Source organism: Meriones unguiculatus, chromosome 4, assembly GCF_030254825.1.
Source record: "Meriones unguiculatus strain TT.TT164.6M chromosome 4, Bangor_MerUng_6.1, whole genome shotgun sequence".
Lineage (NCBI taxonomy): Eukaryota > Metazoa > Chordata > Mammalia > Rodentia > Muridae > Meriones > Meriones unguiculatus.
Window position 1 is genome coordinate 90,524,648 of NC_083352.1, and position 21,024 is coordinate 90,545,671.

A 21,024-nucleotide genomic window follows, 5' to 3' on the forward strand; every position below is an offset into this window, starting at 1 on the left:
CCATTCCAGGGACAGAGACTGTCCTTGGCAGATGTCCAGTGGCTGTGATCTTGGGGACCTCAGCTCTGGTGGAGAGGGACCTCAGCATGTGCAGGGGCCAGTGGGATGTAGCAAGACCGGCAGGGAGTGCCAAGTAAGGGGCTGAGGGCTGCATGTGGTAAAGGCACGGTCTCCTCTCTGTAGAAGATGCAGTGGCCGGGAGCAGCCATGTTCGTCAGCCACCAGCTGCAGGGCAGGGCAACTTGGCAGAGGTGGTGAGGCTCCTGGAGGTGGCTGATGCCCTTGTGAAGCCTGGCGCATCTTGTCACATCCCCTCAAGAGTCTGGAGGTGAGGACTCGTGGCATAGACCTGCAGACCCCCTCAGTTCACTCTGGATCTGCCTGTGGCTCCCAGAGTCAGCTACAGCAGTTCTCAAGGGAGTTAGTGACTAAGGCCAAAAGCAAGACCAGGGGCCAGCTAGGAGATGGAGACAGACCAACAGGTCCTGCAGCAAACTTGCCTATCTGAGGAGACCATTGCTGTTTCCTTCCACCCAACTGCATGGTGTGTTTGTGTGTGTGTGCGTGCGTGTGCACACGTGCATGTGTGTTCATGCAAGTGTTTGTCAGGGTTCTCTAGAGGAACAGAACTGACATGATGAACACACACGCACACGCACACACACACGCACACACACACACACACACGCACACACACGCACACACACACGCACACACACGCACACACACACACACACACACACACACACACGCACACAGGAGAATATATTAGAATGGCTTACAGGCTGTGCTCTAGCTAGTCCAACAATGGCTGCCCACCAACTAAAGGTCCAAGAATCCAGTAGTTGCTCAGTCCTTGAGGCTGGATGTCCCTGCTGGTCTTCAGTATACACCAGAATCCCAAAGAAGTAGGCTTGAATGCCAGTGTAAAGGAATTGATCTGGTGGTGAGAGCAATCAGGCAAAGAGAGCAAGCTCCCTTCTTCCATGTCCTTACACAGGCTGCTGGCAGAAGGTGTGGCCTAGATTAAAGGTGGATCCTCCCACCTCAAAGATCCCCATTAGAACTGGGTCTTTTTCCTTCTAGTAATTTGCTTAAGAAGAAAGGCCCCACAGCTGTGCCCCAGCCACTTGGGTTTCAGTTAATTCCAGATGTGGTCAAGTTGACAAGCAGGAAGGGCCGTCACGATGTCCGTTCATCGGGGATGCCTGGGCTTTGTCTCCATCCTTGGCTAATATCTGTACAGGGGTCTGGGAAACATAAATAGTGGTCGGGAAAGGTGTCAGGAGGGGTAGGACTCACTCCTGGCAGCCATGCTGGAGGAACCAGCCTTGTCCATGCCTCTCAGTAATCACGGGACAAGCTGCTGCTTTGAAAGTTAGCAGCATTTTGTTGTTTTGTTCTTCTGAGACAGGATCTTGTGTGGCACAGGCTAGCCGCAGAGTCACTAGGTAGTGAGGATGACCTCAAGCTCCTGAACCTCCAGCCTCCACTCCTCATGTGCTAGGCTTACAGCCGAATGTCTGCCAGCTGAGTCCTGAAGGTCTTTTGGCTTGATGGGAGGCACACAGTCCAGTCACTCCTCACCCTCATTTCCCGAGACACGCCTCCAACCTGAGCGAACCTCCTTCCCGGAGGTGTTTCATCAATTATTCTCTTTTATCCCCCGGTGCCACTCTCCTCCCTCTCCACTCCCCTCCTTCTGTAGGCAATGCTGTTCTGTGCTGTTTCTGTTAATGGCAGATGGACGTTTCGAACAGGCCTTTAAACTTATAGCCAGTGTTGTGCTGGACAGCCTGCGGCTTTTCGCTTTCCCCTATCGTTCTCTGCTTCTGCGCTATTGCTGGGCTCCAGGGTGTGAATTCCCTGGTTTCTAGTGTGTGTGTGTATTTGCACATGTGTGCATTGTATCCTGTGCCCTACATAACTATGGTCCAGCTCCCATTCTGCCAGCCCATAGTATTCCTGAGATTTCCTCTCACTCACTGACTGTAATTCCTTCAGGACACGGAGGTCGCTGGTTTGATCTTGGTTATTTTGCTTAGCAGACACTGGGTGAGAAGTTATGGTGACATGCAGGAGAGACAGAAGACTGCCTGGGTCTTGGAGCTGGTTTTGAATCCCAGTTCTGCTCCCCAGTGGCTGTGTAACTTTCAGTGAAGTGAGTTTTCCCGAGCCTCGATTTCCTCTGTAACATGGGATAAAGATGGTCGTATTTGCTTTATAAAGCTGAGTGTGAAGAGATGATGTGCGGCGCTCTTTGGGTCACACAAACAGATGTTGAGGGCCTGTGCTGGCCACCTTTCCGTCCCTGTAATAAAATACCCAAGACAATAAACTTAAAAAGAAGAAATGCTCTTTGTAGCTCAGCTCTGGAAGTCTCAGCCCCTGGACGGTTGGCCACCTTGCTTTTGGGCACAGCATGATCAGAGCACACAGAGGAACAAGCTGATTACCTCATGGGAAGCAGAGAGAGAAAGAGACAAGGGTCCCTAAACCTGACCACAAGGGCAGGCTGGGGCTTCAGTGGCAGGGTGGTCACTTACATTTAGAACATCTCATTACTCCCATGCTAGAAAGAGCAGGAGTCTGAGAGTCGACCCTCCTGGGGCCAACTGGCCTTTGGCTCCAGGGGGTGACAGCTATACTGCTGACAGAGGATTACCTAGGGGCCATGGTGCCCTGGGGGCTCTCCCTAGCCTTAGTCCCTGTCTTAATCCTACAAGGAGGCGTGGACCACAGACCTGCTTGTTGCCTCTATTGCTGACACCAAACTTAAATTTTGAGTTCTCATAGCAAGGAAATGGACACCCATGCTCTCCTCTGCCCTCTGCTAGGGTACTGTTCTCCAGTTCCGCTTACCTACTGGAGGAGTTCTGAAGATAAAGAACTGCCCAAAATGTTTTGCAATATCCACTCTTAGTCCGTAGCTCCTTTAGGCCCAAGTGAATGCAAAGCATGAATGCCATTGTAATTAGCCCATATGGCCAGTAGGGGACAGTATGACCAGTGGCCGGAAGCACCCTGCTGTCTTCTGAGGGCCCAGTAGTCTCACCAGAGGAACACTTCTCAACCTGGGACATGGGCCAGCCACCTGGCCTCGAAGTCTCAGTTTATTCACCTGTGCTATGGGAATCATTATGGTATCTTCCCAGTGTCCCCATAGAGTCTTGGAACAGGCATCCCAACGTGACACGCTCTACAGGTTAGCTGACTGCAGAGGAATTTCTAGTTTTAAAAATACTGAGATGGGAGGGCAGAGCTGGAGTTAGTGCTCCCTTTAATAAAAGAGGAATGGACATCACACAGGGAAGTCAATCGCCTGTGCTCACAGTTGGGTAAGGACGAGGGAGGGCCCAGGCTTCGGGAAGGACAACATCCAAACTGGAAAGTCCCAAAGCATGGCTGGCACACACAGCACACTGGAAGAAAGTGGGCAGGCCCTTGGTGGCCTCAGGACCTTGCCTGGTGGGTCCCAGTGGCCTACAGGTGGACACCAGGTGGACAGTTGCTTCATGCTTCTGAACACAGGTCTCTTCAGGGACTTCAGGGACTGAAACGGAGACTTCTCCCCACTTCCCTGCCTAGTCTCCTGTACACACTCTCAGCAGGCCCGGGATGATTCAGCACAAAGGACCACATGGCCTGGGGCCAAATCTGCTTTGGTCAAAAACAGCTTTTCCCAGGCAAGGTGGCACACATGCCTTTAATCTCAGCACTCGGGAGACAGAGGCAGGTGGATCTCTGTGAGTTCGAGGCCAGCCTGGTCTACAGAGCAAATCCCAGGGCATCCAGGGCTACAGAGAGATTTGTTTCGACCTCCCCCTCCAAGAAAACCCCTAGCTTTTGCTGTTCTCACCTGGAAAGTTACCCAAGCTCACTGTGACTCAGTTTCTCCCACTGAAGAATGCAGAGCCTGCTCATAAAGGGTGGACCTCCTGTAGGAAACAAATAGGTCCATATGAGGAGGACCCTCAAGACACTTAAATCATCACCGTCACTATCATCACCATGGCTACCAGTATCGTCATCACTATATCATCACCATCATACATCACCATTATCATCACCAGCGTTATCATTGCTTTCATCATCCTCACTAATGTCTCTTAACAGCCATCACAAACCCTCAGGACTTTGGATCCCCCTAATTCAAGAACTTGCTGGACATTCTCTTGGCCTGATGGTTCCTAAGCTTGAATCACCCTGTGATTTTACTGCTGGTCCCGGTGAAGCGAGGCAAATGAGGCATTTACAGATGCTCCTGGCTCCATTTCCCTCAAAGGGTTTCCCCTCATCCTGCTGCCGTCTTTTCTTCTTCTTCTATATTAAGATGTAGCTTTAAAAATGAAGCTGTGGCCGTAGTTGAGGGCAACTTCTTATACAAAGCCATTTTTAAGTGTTCTCTGAAAGTAAATCCAGCAACAGGGACAGACCAGAGAGGAAGCTGTACTCTGGAGGAATCTGGTACCCAGGAGCTAAGCTCACCCAGCAGCCATTGACCTCAGGGCTATAGGATTAGTGTGTGAGAGAGCCCCTCCCGCCTCCAGGCAGGTCCGAAAGGCCCTTCCCTAGAAATTCTGAGCTTTCCAGAGGTGCTGGAAGCTGTGCATTAGTTTCATGAGTGATCTGGTTACAGCTGGTCTTTGGGGCACTCTGGGAGTGGAGCTGTACTTCCTGTCCGAATGCCTCCCATCTCAGAGGGAGAGCCAGTTCCTACAGAGCTACCTTGTGCATGGTTGGCCAATCCTGGGTTGGTCTTTTCTCCTGCCAGTGTGTGTGTGTGTGTGTGTGTGTGTGTGTGTGTGTGTGCACGCACACACCTCATACATTTGCAGGTATACCTGTGTACATCTGCACACAATGTGTCAGAGGTCAACCTTGGGTGTCACCCTCAGAAGCACCATCCACATCCTTTGGGACAGGGTTTCTCATTGGCTTGGGACTCACTGACTGGGCTAGACTGGCAGCTAATGAGTCCCGGGGATGTGTCTGTCTCCACACCCCAGCACTGGGCTGCAAGTGTGAGTCATCATGGCCTCTGATGTTTTTATGTGGGTTTCAGGGGATCAAACTCAGTTCCTGTGCTACCTTGTCAGTTACTAAACCTCTCTGCTTTTCTGTTTCCTCCTCCAGAAAATGGGGGTGAGAACACAGGCCTCACTGACTTGTCGGGGACTCCAGCTCCCATTGTATGGTCTTGGCTTGGAGTGGGGCTTGGCACGGGGTCTTCGCTCAGCAAACCTACGTTATTCCTCTGCTAATGAGGAGGATGCGGAGTGGGGGCTGGAGTTTCTGGAAGGGGACTGGTACCCTTCCCACCTCTGATCACTCCCACCACCTTCCCAGAGAGGCCTCCTATGACCCCCTGATTTAAAACAGCAGCTTTTTGAGAACTCTTCTCCCTCCACCTCTGCTCAGAACCTGACATTGTGTGTACACCCTTTAACAATATGTTTTGTCACTGTCTGTTCCTACCCACCACCCCACTAGAATAGGACAATTTCACTTCCCCCTCTCTGTCCCTCATGGGCTGTGTCCCACATCGCTCAGCGTGCAGTAGGCACCCAATATGTGCTGGCTAAATGGACCCTGACAGTGTCAGGGTGAAGCTTCTGGCTCTAATTGGAAACCTTTCCCCGCCCCCCTCCAGGCTGCTCAAACTCACTTGACAGGTCATTACACAGAACAGAAGCAGAGAGTAGAAATAAAAATCCCAGCTGAGCCTCCGCTGGACTGGAGGCTGGGCAGGGGAAGTGGGGACAAGGGGCAGGGAGTGACGGGGGAGAAAGCAGGGTGCTTCAGGAAACTGGCTCCTCGGCCAGATGGTCGGAGGCTAGTAAACCCCGCCGAGGTGAGGCGTTGTCAATGTTCACGCCCGCTCCACGGTCCACCGCTGCTGATCGAGGTGGCACACCTAGTCGGTATTAAAGAGACCCACATCGCAGGCTGAGGATTGGGGCCCCTTGTGTGAGAGCATACAGCCGATGCGCACAGATAATCCTGGAAGTGGAAGATTGATTTTAAAAGGAGAGACACGAAGGGAAGGACACTTTTGAAAAGCCCTCAGCAGCCCCTGGATTTCCAGTCTGTTTCTTGGCCCGGGTGGCACACACTGAGCACTTCCAGAGTTCTCTCATTAGGGATTGTCTGTGGTGGGGCTGAGGGTGCCAGGAGCTCAGGCTGGTCTCGAACTTGCTGTATGACCCAGCATGACCTTGAGGCCTGCTGGGAATACAGGCCAGTGCCATCGTGCTCCATCTATGCCGTGCTCGGGTGGAGCCCAGGCATGCTTGCATGCTGGGTGAGCCTCTGTGAGCCAAGCGATGCCCCCAGTGATAGATGAGTTTGTATGTTATGAGGAGTGGTCTCGACAGTTTAAAGTTCACCAGGCAATTTTAATGAGCACTTAGAACATGAGACTCTCGTCACCACCGGTGGCTTTAGGGGTCCCCTCACCTTGAGGAATCCACAAAATGGACCCCAGATCTTTCATGTTTGTGTGGCAGTTAGTAAAAGTATGACAAACGCCTTTGTGAACTCTGTCTGGGCTGTCCAGGTGGCAATGGGGAAGCGGATGAGGCTTTCTCAGGGTGGACAGTAGCTCTTGGGCATCCCTGGTTATGCCTTGACACCTGCCTAAGGTGCCTGTTCACATCCTTTTGGGGAGCTAGGACCACAAGGATGTTCTCAGGAGAGCCTTCTGGGTACCTGAGTGGGCTGCCGACCATCCTGGGAGGGGAAAGGTTACCGTGAAATGGTGACAGCAGAAGAGGAGATGGCTATCGATCGCTTCCTTCCAGGCTGGGCTTGGCACTCTCTACTCCATGCTAGAGCGGTTGCTCTTCTCAGGATGGAGGCAGGAAGAGAGAGGTTCCTGTGGACTGGTACACCGCTTGCAAGGTTCTCTGCACCCCTCACTTCACCCCATTCTAATTCAGCTTGGGGAAGCTATTTGGTTATAACCCCATTTTTTTTTCAGACAAGGAAAGTGAGGCTCAAGGGCTTGAGGGGCTGCCCAAGGTCCCAGGCTAGCAAGAGACTTGAACGGGGTCTGGCCCCAGTGCAGCTCCTTCCCGCAGATACCTCATGCCAAGGGAGTAGCTGGCCTGCACGCTCAGGGCTTCCTGGGAAAGGCAGTGATCGAGGACAGCTCTGTGGATGGCCCAGGAGGCACAGGAAAGGTGACCTGGGTGGCACATCCATCCTCAGCCCCTTCTGTCCCCTCCATGTTCTGAGGTGCCGTGCCTCCTTCCATTCTGTCGCAAGAGCTCAAGTTGATGTGTTCCTCCCGAGGAGCAAGAACCGCGTGAGGAAGGAAGCCTTGCTGGGGGCAACTGGCATTTTCCTGTCTTGTCTCTTGGGGCAAGCACAGCCACATGAGACCAGGGCAGAGGCCAGAAACAGCCTTGCAATCTTTAGTGACTCCCAAGGTTACTTATTAAGGGAGAGATGAAGTTAGCATTGAAGGGATCTGATCTTTCGCCATCCTCGGCTCTGAAATATGGGGGCCTCCATATCTCCCTACCCATTTTATCTTAGAAACCAAGGCAGCAGTTTGGCGTGGTGTAAACCTGCTTCAGCTTCCCCTCACACGCCCTCAGCATCCTGCAAGCTGGTCATTTCTGAGTGTCTCTGCCGATACCAGAAACTGGAAATGCACCTAGGAGCCCATCCAGCCAAGCTCAGCTGTTATCTGACCAGGCTCCAGGGTGGCTGGGTGCTCGATGGCTCTTGTAAGTCCTTGGTCCCCGGTGGATCTCCAAGCCCACAGGTTCACTTCAGTTAGCTCCCCTCCTCCTGCCTCCACAGGGATGAGGCAAAGCTGCCCCTTCAGGTTCCTGTGGGACAGTGGCTCTCAATCTGTGCGTCACCCCCCTTCTGGGGCTGCCTAGCAGATACACTCACATTGCAGGTCACAACAGTAGCAAAGTTACAGTTGTGAAGTAGCAACGAGATAGCTATGTGTTTGGGCGTCACCACAGCACGAGGAGCTGTATTCAAGGGTCGCAGCGTTAGGAAGGTTGAGAACCTCCGCTGGAGGCGATGGGGGCCAGGAGACAGCCCTTCCCCCAGGGACAGGGCTTCCTCTCTGCTCCCCGGCACTTCACTTCTTCAATGGCCTCATCTTGACGACCATCTCATCAGCCCATTGCCTCTGTCACACCCAAAAAATGAGACATGAAACAGGACAGGCCTGCCCCTCTTGTGTCCCTCTGGGAGAGTGAAGGGCACTCCCTGATCATTCTTGTTCTATTTAATATGTTACAAATAATCAGTCTGTGGGATGACTCCACACCTAAAAGCCCAAGTTCGATCACAGGGAGCCCATGGTGGACGGAGAGAACCAGCCCCCACAAGTTGTCCTCTGATGGCCACACCCATTCACGCACTCCCTATAAGTTTTATGAAGCAATTAAAAGTTAAATATGTCAGGCAACAATAGTATTCCCTTTATATTACAATATAATTATATTTCCCGAACATTTAACTCTCATGCCATTAAAGATCACTTATCAATAGGTCATAGACATTTTATTATGTGTTATATCTTTCTAAAGATGTATTTATTTTTATTTCATGTATGTCTATGAGTGTTTGCCTGCCTGCATGTATGTGCACTACATGCGCACACATGTGCCTGAAGAGGCCTGAGGAGGTAATCAGATTCTCTGGAACTGGAGATATAAATGGTCACGGGTCACCATGACCCGTGCTGGGATCTGAACCCAGGTCCTCTGCAAGAGCAGCCAGTGCTGTTAACTGCTGAGCCGTCTTTCCAGGCCCTCATGACCTTGCTTGATGTGTTTCACTTCATATACTTTACTGACGTGCTGAACTCATGGCCTATAGCACTGTACCTTGTGTCTGAACAAGGTTTATCTAGCACCTCATTTTCTACAAGGCACATCACAGTCTGTTTTTCACGCAGGAGCCCATTTACAAACAGCAGAACCACCAGTGAAAAGCACAGGACTGTAGAATTGTGGTGTTAGCTGGACCTTCAACAGGGGATTTTTCTGCAGAATTCGGGGGGGGGGAATGACATGAAGGTGGGGTACAGAGAGGGCAGCTGGAAATGTGCTCCTTGGATGACTCATTTGATCTCTCTGTGTGTGTGTGTGCACGCGTGTGTGAATCAGGACCTCACGAATGGTTAGGTGAATGCAAGTTGAGGGTAGCGTAAAAAGATTGTTGACTGAGATGATTCACAGCCCTCGTGTGGCAGAGGTCTGTGGATCCCTGAAGCTCAGCAGCAGCATTTTTCAGTTTTTCTTTCCTCCTAGAGTCTGGAAAAAGCTTGAGTTGTAGAATTCATTGAGTTTTGAATCGATTACACGTAGTGGGAAGAGTGGACTATGGTGGTTGACCCTCCCTGGGTCATGTGACCATCTGGGAGCTAGGAGGGGAGTCAGCCCCAGCAGCTTACTGAGGCTGAGCCGGGGAAAGACTTTTTCCTAGAAGGCTGAAGTTAGTAGCAGGAGAATGAGGAGCAGATGTCTGCTGTCTGCATCCCTCTGGGACTGCCAGTTTGTGGAAGACGAGGCTGCGTCCTGTGGTTCTGACAAAAAGCTAAGAGAAAGTCAGGAGGCCAGAGGAAAGCATGATGGGGCAGGTGAGAGCCAAACTGGGAGAGGTTAAGCAGAAGGCTAAAAGCATTTCCGGAGGGAAAACAAAACAAAACAAAGACTAGACAGTACCCTATGCCACTCTGGTAGCTGCAGCGGGAGAAGCCAAGCCATCACATTAGAGAGCGGCTGGAATTGATCGATCAGTCAATCAATCAATCAGTCTCCCTTCCCCTCCCTTTCTCTGCCTTCCTCCCAGTCCTCTCCCTCGTTTTTTTTTTTTTTCTGTTCCTCCCGCCACTCTCCCTGCTGCTGTCCCCGGTGCTGAACCCAAGTCCAGGCACTGGATGCTGGCTAGTTTGTTGTGTTTGTTTTGTCTTGTGCCCTATTGCTTAGACTCTGATTCAGTCTTGGGAAAAAGCTCATTCACTTTTAAAGATTTGTGTGTGTCACCGAGTGTATTAGAGTGTGAGAGTGTGTGAATGTGAGTGTAGGTGATTGCATGTGTATGGGTGTGAGCCTACTGTGTGTGTCTGTGAGGGAGTGGGTGTGTGTGTCCTGATGGGTCTGTGCACATGTGCATGCAGATGCCTGTAATAGCCAGGAGAGGGCGCCAGATTCACTGTGCAAGAGTTATAGACATCTGTGAGCTGCCTGTTGTGGGTGCCAGGAACTGAACTCAGATCCCCTGCAAGAGCAGCCAGTGCTTCTAGCAGCTGAGCCATTTCCTCAGCTTCAGCACTTGGCATTTCTCTGGCAGCCACTGGGTCCAAGAGAGGAGAAGGAGAGCCCATGGCTCCTCCTTGTTCACCCACAGCTTATGAGGTTTCATTTTTCTGTTACCCACTTACTCACTCTTAGGCACCAGGAGGGGATACAAGCATGAGGCAGAGCTTTGTGCTCTGTTATTTGTAGGGCACAGAGGAGCTCAGAATAGCTCGGAGCTCTTAGGATCCATACCTCAGGGCAGCAGCCCCAACTGGAATCACGTGAAGTGGAAACTGGGCCTCCTGGGGCCAGAACTTCTGGGTTGGATGTTACAGGGGATCCAGGAAGGACTAAAATGTGCCTGTGGGACATTAGTGGGCTTGTGACAGGATGTGTTTACAAGGGCGCGTGCATGGGAATGTGGGTAGGTGTGGCTGTGGTGACGGTACCGGTGTGACTTGGGACTTGACCGTGTGCCACTCCAGGTGTTTGGTCATGGTTGGAGGAGGAGGTGAAGAGCATCCTTCCAGGAGCTGACAGCCTCTTTATGGGGATGAAGGAACCTTAAGCACCTCTTAGGCTGTGGGTGATATCTCAGAAAAGCACTCCACCTTGGTCACACCCCAATAGCAAGCTCTGCATCTGATGCTTGACTGCCTCCCATGACTGGGACCATATCACTTCTCCAAGGCACTGCTATCTCCATTACACCCTTACTGTCTGCCATCGTTGTGCCAAGACTTGGTGAAGGGCATGTTGTAAGAGATGGTGTCATGGAGAGGCCCACATGGGTTTAGAACCTCTTGTCTCTATCCTTCCTTTCTGCCACCAAACCATGGTGCCCAGCAGGGAGACCCAGGGGACAGCCCAGCCTCTCCCTCCTGCTGCTTTCTCTCCTCCCAGCCTCTGCTGGTGTCTCCTGTTGGAACCCAACCAGACTCCAGGGTGTGGTGGATGCAGCCACCTCAGTGGCCTCTGCGCCCCCAGCAGCGTGGATGGTGACACTCCAGTGGACAGAACAGAGATGCCCAGCAAGCTGCACTTCTGAAGGGGTACTCACCATGCTGCCGCTGCATGGCTGTTTCTGTCTCCTAAGAACATCACATTAATAGCTGAATCCAGTATTTTTATTATTTTCCTCGATAGGAAACAGTGCTGTGGGGTGAGGGGGCTCATTGATGGAGGAAGAGAGCCGATGCTGACCAAACGCTCCTTCTGGGAGGGGCCAGGACTGCTGGTGGGTACAAGGCAATGGACATACTTCTCCACTAAGCATCCTAGCCCAGGGCAGAGGAGGACGGGGGTCTTGTGGTCTCCCATAGTGCACCGCTGTTAGGGCCTCAGGTGAGCCAGCACTGCCCAGTCCTTTCAGAGCAGCCCAGAGGTTGTTAAGCCTAAATGACCTGCTCTGATACAGAGACTCATCTAATCACGTTTTCCTTTTTGGGTAGGTGTTTGTGAGCACATGCATAAGTAAGGGTGGCACTGAAGCCTGAGCTTTGCCATGGGGAAAGGGAAGGGCAAATCCTGCCCGACTGAGCACCTGGAAGTGGGCTGCCCTGTCAGGGCAGCTGAAGGTTTGGTGGTGTTTCTTATCTATGCATGTTCAGCTGATGTGCGTGAAGTGATTGGTTTTTTTTGTACCTGCTGTGTTCAGGTGTGTAGACTCTGGGCTTGGAGGGACTACATGTCCCAGAAGGGGACAGAGTTGAGGCCCTCTTAGGTTGTTCCTAGGTCCCTGCGCTCTGCCATCAGTGAGCCGCGCCCACGGGAGTGTGGTCTCATTTCAGATACACAACCTGTTTGTGGGGGTGCTGTGTGTCTTGGGACAAGTGACTCTACCTGTCTGGGCTTCCATTTCCCAGTCCATTAAATGGATGTTGAAAAAGCAGGGCATGGTAGCACGCGCTGGTACTTGGCACTAGGGAGGAGGAGCCAGGCAGACCCTTGGCTGCCAGGCATCTCATCTCCTTGCTGAGCTCAAGGCTAGTGAGAAACTCTTTCTTAAAACTAAGGCGGGGCCAGGGAGAGGACTCAGTAAGCCAAGAGCTTGCCGTGCAGGTGTGAGGACCGGATAGCACAGCCCTGGAACCTGCCTAGGAGTGGGCAGATAGTGTGCCTGCATCACCGGGGCAAGCTGGTCCGTGGTGCTATCCAGAATCAACAAGCTCTGGCTTCAAGATGAGACCCTGCCTCAGCCATCAGAGTGGAGGGTGATCAAGGCAAGACACCTGATGTCAACTTTGGGCTCCCTGAGGCACAAGTGCACATCCGCTCACACATATGCACCCACACACGTGCAAACACACGTAAATGCAAATGCACTTACGTGAAAACAAAAATAAGATGGACGGCGTACATGAGACACAACAGCCAGGCTCCTCCACTGCTGGAGGCCCTGTCTTTATCTCTCGTCTATGATCTCACTTAACTCTCACGGTTCCGTGTCAAGAAGGGTCCTGCTTTTGTTCCTAGCCTTCACCTGAGGAAGTAGAGGCACAGAAGGTGAGGAGTGTGCCCAAGGTGACCTCACTCGGAAATGGCAGAATAGCCTTCGACCCTGTCCAGGACCCATATTCACCGAAGCGCCTGTTGCCCAACCCCGCCTTCGTGCTGTGCTGCCTCATGCTTCCTTTCCTCCCTCCTTTTACAACTTGGAAACCCCAGACTCCCACTTCAGAACCAAGCCTAAGCTTTCCCTATCTGGGGAGACACCCCCCCTCACCCAGCAGTACTAGACTGTCTGCCCCAAGTAATTTGGGACGTCAGCACAATTTGAATCTTTTCTAGAAACGCACAGGCCTGCGCGCGCGTACACACACACAGTTTTTAAAAGGGGAAGACATTCGTCTTTGGTTTTAATTAATGCCAGCTTGCTTCTCCTGACTTTTAAAACTGCCACCTCATTTGTCTTATTAAGTACTTAGTTTTGCTTTTAATTAGTGTTGTTTATTGTGGCTGAATTTTAATTGCCAGTGCAGGGTCCCTGAAGGCTTGTGGGGAGGATGCATCCGATTGCAGAGCCTAGGGGCCAGGCAGAGGACTTTCTGTGGTTCAGGTGGGGACTACCGTCATTTTTTCAGGTCCCACCAGCTCTGGTTGCCTTTGGGATTGCTGTTTGTTCCCAGCTGACACGGGACCCTGAAGACCTGAATACAGGAGTGTTGCAGTGGCAAAAATTCAATTCGATTTTGGTTTCACTGGCTTAGGATAACCAGAATGGCAAATATCAGTTCAGGCATGGCTGGATCTAGCACCCCTCACCTGGGGTTCGCCACGGGGCAGCAGCATCTATCTCTCCATGCCCCTGCAGCAGGCTTTCCCTGCGAGGTGGATTCTGTCCTACCAGCCTAGTACCTGGGACAGAAAAAAAATCATGTCTGCAGAATTCCAGCAAAGCTTCCGCTGGCTCAGGTCAGGTCACGTGCTGATTCTAAGCCAATCACAGCAGACAGAGGGCTGGCGCCAACCCCTGATTAGCCAGAAGTGGGCCAGAGGCCCGCCTCTAAGGACAGAACTAGGGGAACCCCTCCTGAGCCTCCCAGGCGCACCAGGAACACCAACAGAGTGCTCCCTGCCTGGAGGCTGGAAAGTAGGTCGGCTAACAAGCCCTTTACAGCCACTCAGCAGCCCGTGAGCCGAGCGCCCAGAGCGGGAGTTTCCACTCACTCAATTCGGAGTGGGACAGCTTGCCAGAGGACAAGATTGCTCACAGAAGGATCCAGGGTTGGATGTGGGAGCTGGGTCTGAGCCAGCAACTTCTGTCAGTCAGCCTGTGCTGTGTAACAAACCACCTGCTAGCAGGTGGCTCAGGGCGGCCCGCTGTCAGGCTGGGTTCAGCTGCGCAGTTCTGGTCTAGGCCAGACTTGGCTACTTGGCGACTCTTCCGAAAAAAAAAAAAAAAAAAAGTGGGCTAGCCTGGGCTCTTTATATACAGCAAGAAGCCAGCTCCAGAGCATTCGCATCTTCAAGCTCCTGATTAGACAGGCACAGGACCAATTTCATAGCCAATCAGATTCAGAGGACTGCTGCTCTGATACCCACCTGCTCCTCTCTCTCTCTTCCCCGCTGTCTCTCGGACTCAGCAGGGCCTTTGCAGTTCCATTGCCATCTGTCAGAGATGCTCTGCTCCAGTTGTCCACACAGGTCAGTCCCCTGCTCCAGGTCAAACATCACGCCTCAGCGAGACCCTTCTGACACCTATGTAAAGCCAATTATCCAAGCCCCTTTCTCACGACCCCTCCCCCCCCTTCCTTGTGTCAGCAGCTGGCACGCTTCACACTTGGCCTGAGTGTTTTCCGTCCTCCCCACCTGAAGCCAGGCTCTGTGAAGATCCTCATTTCTGTCTCTCATTTGTGCCTTAATGCTGCATCTCTAGGCCTGGGCCAGTGTTAGACACTTAGTGACTGTGGGTGTTCCGTGACAGGGAAGGAGAGGAAGATGAGCACAACACTAGGCACTGTCTACTTTGTTCTTGGAGATAGGGTCTTCTCTGGAATCTGGAACTCCCCAAATAGGCCAGAGCAGTGGTTCTCAACCTTCCTGATGCTGTGACTGTTTAATACAGTTCCTCATGCTGTGCCGATCCCCAACCATAAATTTATTTTTGTTGCTACTTCGTAACTGTAATTTTGCTACCGTTATGAATCATGATGTAGGTATATTTGGAGACTGAGGTTTTCCAAAGGAGTTGTGACCCACAGGTTGAGAACCACTGGGCTAGAACATCTGGCCAGTGAGTCCAAGGAATCCCCCTGTCTCTGCCTCATCAGAACTGGACTCCCACCACCGTACCCATCTTTGTTTCATGGGTCCTGGGGAATCAAACACAGACGCCTGTGTTTTTAAGGCAAGCCCATTGCTGACCGAGCCGTCCCCAGCCCTACATGAGTTGCATTGGTTTGTTTGTATATATATTCCGTTTTTTTGTTTTTTGTTTTGAGAGAATCTTCCAGTATGAATGCCTCATCATTTCTGGCTTAATTTTACTTAAAAAGCCATGTGGGCCAAACATAGTATACTTCCAGCTTGGATGTCTCTTGTCCCTGCGCCTTCCCTCCTTGGTCTGAGTCTCTGGCCAGGTCTCCGCTCCATCCTCCAGTAGTCTGAGCAGGTGTGTGAAGGGGCCCGGATGGGCAGTGAGGAGCTGGAGGGAGTCAGGGAAGGGAGGTGGGTGAGGACAGAGAGGGAATCAACAGTGTCCATACGTTATCTGAGAGGTCGGGTGCAGGATCCCTGTGGACTGCACGGGCTGTGGGGCACAGAGGCTGGGGATGGTTTCAGACACCCCCCCACACATCCACAGGTGATGCAGACCCCTGCAGCTCTCTGCCCCTGACAGCCCAGTCCAGCCCCACCGGCTCACTAAAGACACTGCTGTGCCCCTTAACTTACATGAGCTTTCAACTTTTATGTTGTTGTTGTTACTCACTCAGCTTCACACAGCAGAAGACCAAGACGTTCCTGGGGTGTGGGTCCTTAGCAAGGGATGCTGGTGGGGAGAAAAAGGGTCAAAGTGCGAAGGGAAAGGGTTCCTATGGTGGGGTCTTTTGGGGGTCTGGACAGTGGCTTTTGTGGCAGTCCAAGATGCAGAGTGGCCTATGGGTCCACAAGGCTATGGCAGCAGGCTGGTTCTGACAGTTTCACACATCTGTGTGCTCACCAACCTCTGTGATCTGTGTGAGCACTTGTTGAGCACCGACTGTATACTGCACGCAGATCTGATTGCAAAGTATACATTTCTCGATCCCTCGTTCAAAACTTACGGAGAATCCCGGGAAACGAGCTTTGAGCTTAGAACGCCACCTGCAGATGTCCATGTGGGGGTGTGGGCTCCTTCCGTGCAGTCTAGTCAGCTGCTCACGGGTCCGTGAAGCTGGCCCCATTGTGTATGAGGAGCTGCAGTTGAACAAATCCAGCCCTGAGCCGGGAACTCGTGGCTTTTACTGACAAGGCAGAAGACAGATGCAGGTAGCAGGAAGACAAATCACATGCCATGCTAAGCTGTAGGATGAGGATGAACAGGACTAGGGAAGGCCAGTGTGGCCGGTGGAGGCTTCTTCTTGGAAGGGGTGGTGTTTGAGCAGAGACTGGCAGAGGCAGAAGGTTGGAGGGTGTCTTTTTTTTTTTTTAAGCATAGTGGCATATCCAGTCGTTCCCAAGATCAGACACCTGCCTATGTGGTGGTGAGCGTGGTGCCACTTTCTCCCTGTGCTGTTGTGAACGTTGGATTCCTGTGGAGGAGGGAGTGCTCACTGCTCCCGTGAGGTGCCAATGGTATCTCTGTGTCTGACTGGGAGGGGTCTGACAAGCTATGTGTTCCTGAGTCTGAAGATTCACGTCAAAGACTGGGTGACCCCATCGCTGTGCCCTTTGGCATGGCTGCCACATCCTAACACTGGAGCAAGCCGCTTACACCACAGCCAAGAAGCAGAGAGATCACAAAGCCAAGGTCCCTCATTCCTCTTCAAGGACAAGTTCTCAATGACCTTAACACTTAAAGGGCCACATCAGACCTTCTGACAGCAACACCATGGAGACACGTGTCAGCAATGAACAGGAAGCATGCTGCCCTAGCTCTCACTGCTAGGTGACTGAGAATTGCAGGGCACACTCCCCTGGGCATTGGAGATGCTAGGTTGAGCTCTTTCCTTTTCCGTGTCCCCACAGGCATGGCCTAGAATGGGGGCTCATGAGATAAGAATGGCCAGATCCTCGGGTAACCGTCTTGGGTGGGTGTTTTCCAGGTGTGACAGCCTTCCAACATGACTGACACTGTGGTGAACCGATGGATGTATCCTGGTGACGGCCCGCTGCAATCCAAGTAAGTCTGGGGCAGTCGGAGGAGTAGGTCCTTTGAGCTGGGCATCCCTAAGTGTCTACACCTGAAAGGAGAGGAGCCGTGGGTCAGTTTCCTTCCCTGGGCAAAGTGTGTGTGTGTGTGTGTGTGTGTGTGTGTGTGTGTGTGTGTGCATACTCTCAAAGTTGACATTGGTATCCCCCTTAATCACTCCCAACTCTGACCAAGGCAAGGTCTCTCACTGAGCTCAGTACCCACGGGTCCTTGCTGGCCTGTAAGCAGCTTGTCTGGGAAGCCCATCTCTGGCTCCCAAGTGCTGAGGTTACAGGTGTCCCCCAGTGCCTGCTGGCTTCCTGGGAATCCGAACTGCAATCCTCACACTTGTGCAGCAAGTGCTTTACCTGCAGGGCCGGCTCCCTAGCTTCCCAGCCCCGTGGTGGGTTCTATGATGGTATAAGCTTCTCAATTTTTCATCCTCCTCACCGGTCCCTATAGTGTCTCTAATAGCCAAGGGAGAAATGTTATTAAAACACAATCTCAAAAGTTAACTACAAAAAGAACCTCCTTCCCCCTTCTTCCCCCCCCCCCAAAAAAAAGAATTTTTAGAAATGCAGAAGAGATTTTTCAATCAAGGTCACATCCTATTGGGCAGAAGAGCACCCCCACCCTTGGTTATATGGCCACACCTTCATAATGCAACATTCCCATTGTTGTCTTTAAAAAAACAGCAACAACAACTTGATTCGCTTATAAGCCATCCATTTTATTAAAGAAGAAATTGTCTTTCACAAGAGGATGTGAGCAGATGTTACTGCTTTCTAGGAGAGCAAAAAGTAATTATAAAAATAGATAATATTTATTAATTCTTTTTGAAACAATGCCATTGTCATCTTCCTTAGCAAAAGTGGGCTGTTGAAAGAGATGGTTTTCAAAAGGAACTGGTACATCTGGCTGTAGGTTCCAGTAAAAATAGAGAACTGAAAGAAACACTGTTGGAGTGCTTACTCTAGATTGTAGCAAAAACAGATAATTAAAAGAAACGGTGTTGTATGCAGAGGGAGACTCTAGCAAAAACAGTTAATTAAATGAAGCACTGTATGCCTAGCTCTACCCCTCAGCCTGGCTAGGATTCTCAGCTAGAGATATTTTAAGGCACACTACTTTTTCATTAGACACTCTATTATATTTTTAGCATTTTAAGTTATTTTGTTTCTGGTGACTTCTTTTCATGATTTTTAGTATTTTTAGCCTGGGCTAATGGCCCAGGCTGGCCATGGACTCACAATCCTCTTGCCCCAGCTCCCTAACTGCTGACGTCACAGGTGTGTTATGAATGCGGCCCAGGTCTTTGATGAGCTTGGAGTCTACGTTCTATGCTCTTGACCACACGGTAACTTTACCCACCGATGATCACTTCTGACCCAGTGGTGTGCTGATCTTCCACAGTCTTCTTCACAATCAAAGTGCAAATTTCAGGACCTTTGCAAGCCAGTTACTGACCATGGCCATAACTGAAAATTAATTGATGCAAATTTACAATCACGCTTTATTACACACAAGATGAGTACTTGAAATTAATCACGTTTAAATGACCTTATGACAGGTTGATACTCTCTGCTGTTGACTTATTATCCCTGGGGACTGTGAACACCATATAGAAGGATGGCTTAGCATTGCCCCAGCTCTGAATGTGGCTCAGGTTGAAACTAAGCATTTGCCACACACCACGGCCTGAAGTCCTTGACCATCCAAGTCTGCTGTTTACTGTTCCACAGACTGTCCCCTGCAGTGACATCACCGTCATCATCATCATTAATATAAATGTTTGTAATTATTATTATTGTTAGATAAGGTCTCGCTCTGTAGCCCTGGTTGAACTGTGTGTGTCTGAGTAGGTAGGTGGTGAGTGCAGTACCCATGGAAGGTGGAAGAGGGCATCAGAGGCTCCTGGAGATGGACTTACAGATGGTTGTGGGTAACCATGTGGGTGCTGGGAATGGAACCCGTGTCTCCTGCTCTTGAGAAGCCCAGTGCTCCTAACCATGGCGCCATCTCTTCAGCCCCATCTTTGTGTGTTTTTATGAGCAGGTCACTTATTTTCTTTTCATTAAACTTGTTATTTAGGTTAAATTCCTTTGTTACAGACTTTTATCATTTCTCTCGCTCTTAGGTGACTTAGGTTTTGTTTTGTTTTTCAGAACAAACTCTTCAGGAGGGAAAACATTTTATGTTTTGTTGACATCTGTTTTGTCTATTTGTTTTGAAAGGAAGTAGTTGAAGAGAAATCCCTTTCTTTCTAACAGTCCCTGAGCTGTAACTGAAAGCATCACTTATGTGTTAGATGCTGCCCGCCAAGCCCGAAGCCCTGTGTGCAATCCCTTGAATTGCCAATAATCCCAGCACTTGGGAGGTGGAGGCAGGAAAATCATAAAGTCAGGTCATCAGTTCATTCAGCTGCTCATGGAGTTTGGAGCCAGCTAGGCTACATGAGACCCTATTTAAAAAAAACGCTTTAGGCCTGGAGAGGTGGTTCAGAGGTTAAGAGCACTAGCTGTTTTGCCAAAGGTCCTGAGTTCAATTCCCAGCACCCACATGGTGACTCATAACCATCTATAGTGAGATCTGGTGCCCTCTTCTGGCCTGCTGGCTCACACTCAGGCAGAATACTGTAAAATATGCTCCAAAACAAAACTCCTCCACCTGGGACCTGGGTTCGATTCAGAGCAGTAGCATGGTTGCTCACATCTAAGTGTAACTTAGTGCCAGGAAATCCAGGGCCCTCTTCTGGCCACCTTGTGCCAGGCACACATGAGGCACACAAACACATGCGCAGGTAAAACACCTGTACATGTAAAGTGAAATGAATAATAAAGAACTTTAAAGTCTTCCACCTGTTTCCCAGGTCTACCTGCAGCCTCCCCCTGTTCCCTGAGCTCTGCTCTCTCATCCCCGCAGGTGTCTTCTCAAGCATTTCCTTCAATAGCATCTTGGACAAACTTATTTCACAGATAATATTCTGCCCGCCAAAAAGTGTGTCTCTGTGAGATAAATAGTTGACCAGAGAGTAGACAGGGGAATATATTTATTTTATTTAAGAAGCACCGGTTAATTAAAATTCCATCCATCAGAATTTACTTTCATGGATAGGAAGCCAAACAATTTGCCTGGCAATTAAATTAGAATTATTCTAGCAGACTAGACGTGGCTTCATTAACCACCCCTGTGCTCCCACGATGCATCCTGGCACTCTGAGCATACCCACTGCCTTGCTCGCTGCTCTTTTCCCTCCAGATATTAAATAATGGCCGACCTGTGGCCATCACCCACATTGGCAAGCCTGGCACTGCAGCTCAGCACAGGAGGAGCACAATGTTCGCGTCTCCCGTGAATCTCCGTCAGCTGCTGCCTAACCAAAGAGAATGGCTGCTTTTGCAATTTTCAGAAACCCCCCTAGCTCAGCATCCCGGGACCTCGGTATGCCGTCTGCAGGCACCAGTGTGTGGTGGGAAAGAAGGCATGCACCTGTCCCTGCCCGAGCTGGAGCAGAGTGAGGACACTCAAAGAGATGCTGGTGTCTCTAGGCAGCAAGCCTGCCAGCAGGCAGTGCCAGGGATGAGAGGTGAAAACTGAGATGCAAAGATGGGTTGCCACCTGCCCGTGGTTTGCAAAACGCTGGTCTCCTTTCTAAAATAGACAGGCTTGTACTTCCACACAGGGAGGAACATATCCCGATGCCTGGAACTGTGGACAGGATTTCCGCTGTTTGAAATAACACAGCCCGAGATGAGGCAAATCAGACTTTTCACTGATTTTCTTTCCTTAGTGTTACATAAAAAAACGTTATTTAAATATGTGACTAGGGGCCAGGCATGTAGCTCAGTTGGTAGAGTGCTCGCCTAGCATGCACAGGGATCTGGGTCCAATCCCTCAGAGCTACATAAACACAGT

The 21,024-nt window shown here is 50.9% G+C and overlaps 1 protein-coding gene across 4 annotated transcripts in view; it reads left to right on the plus strand.

Moving 5' to 3' along the window:
- The window catches only part of Rph3a (rabphilin 3A), a 70,940-nt gene that overhangs the window by 7,476 nt on the left and 42,440 nt on the right, over window positions 1-21,024 (plus strand). For all 4 annotated transcript variants that reach the window (XM_021633197.2, XM_021633196.2, XM_021633198.2 and 1 more), the window contains exon 3: window positions 17,024-17,100. In XM_021633197.2, coding sequence (XP_021488872.1) covers window positions 17,042-17,100 — 59 coding nt within the window. In that variant the 5' untranslated portion in view covers window positions 17,024-17,041. The remainder of the gene's footprint in view (window positions 1-17,023; window positions 17,101-21,024) is intronic.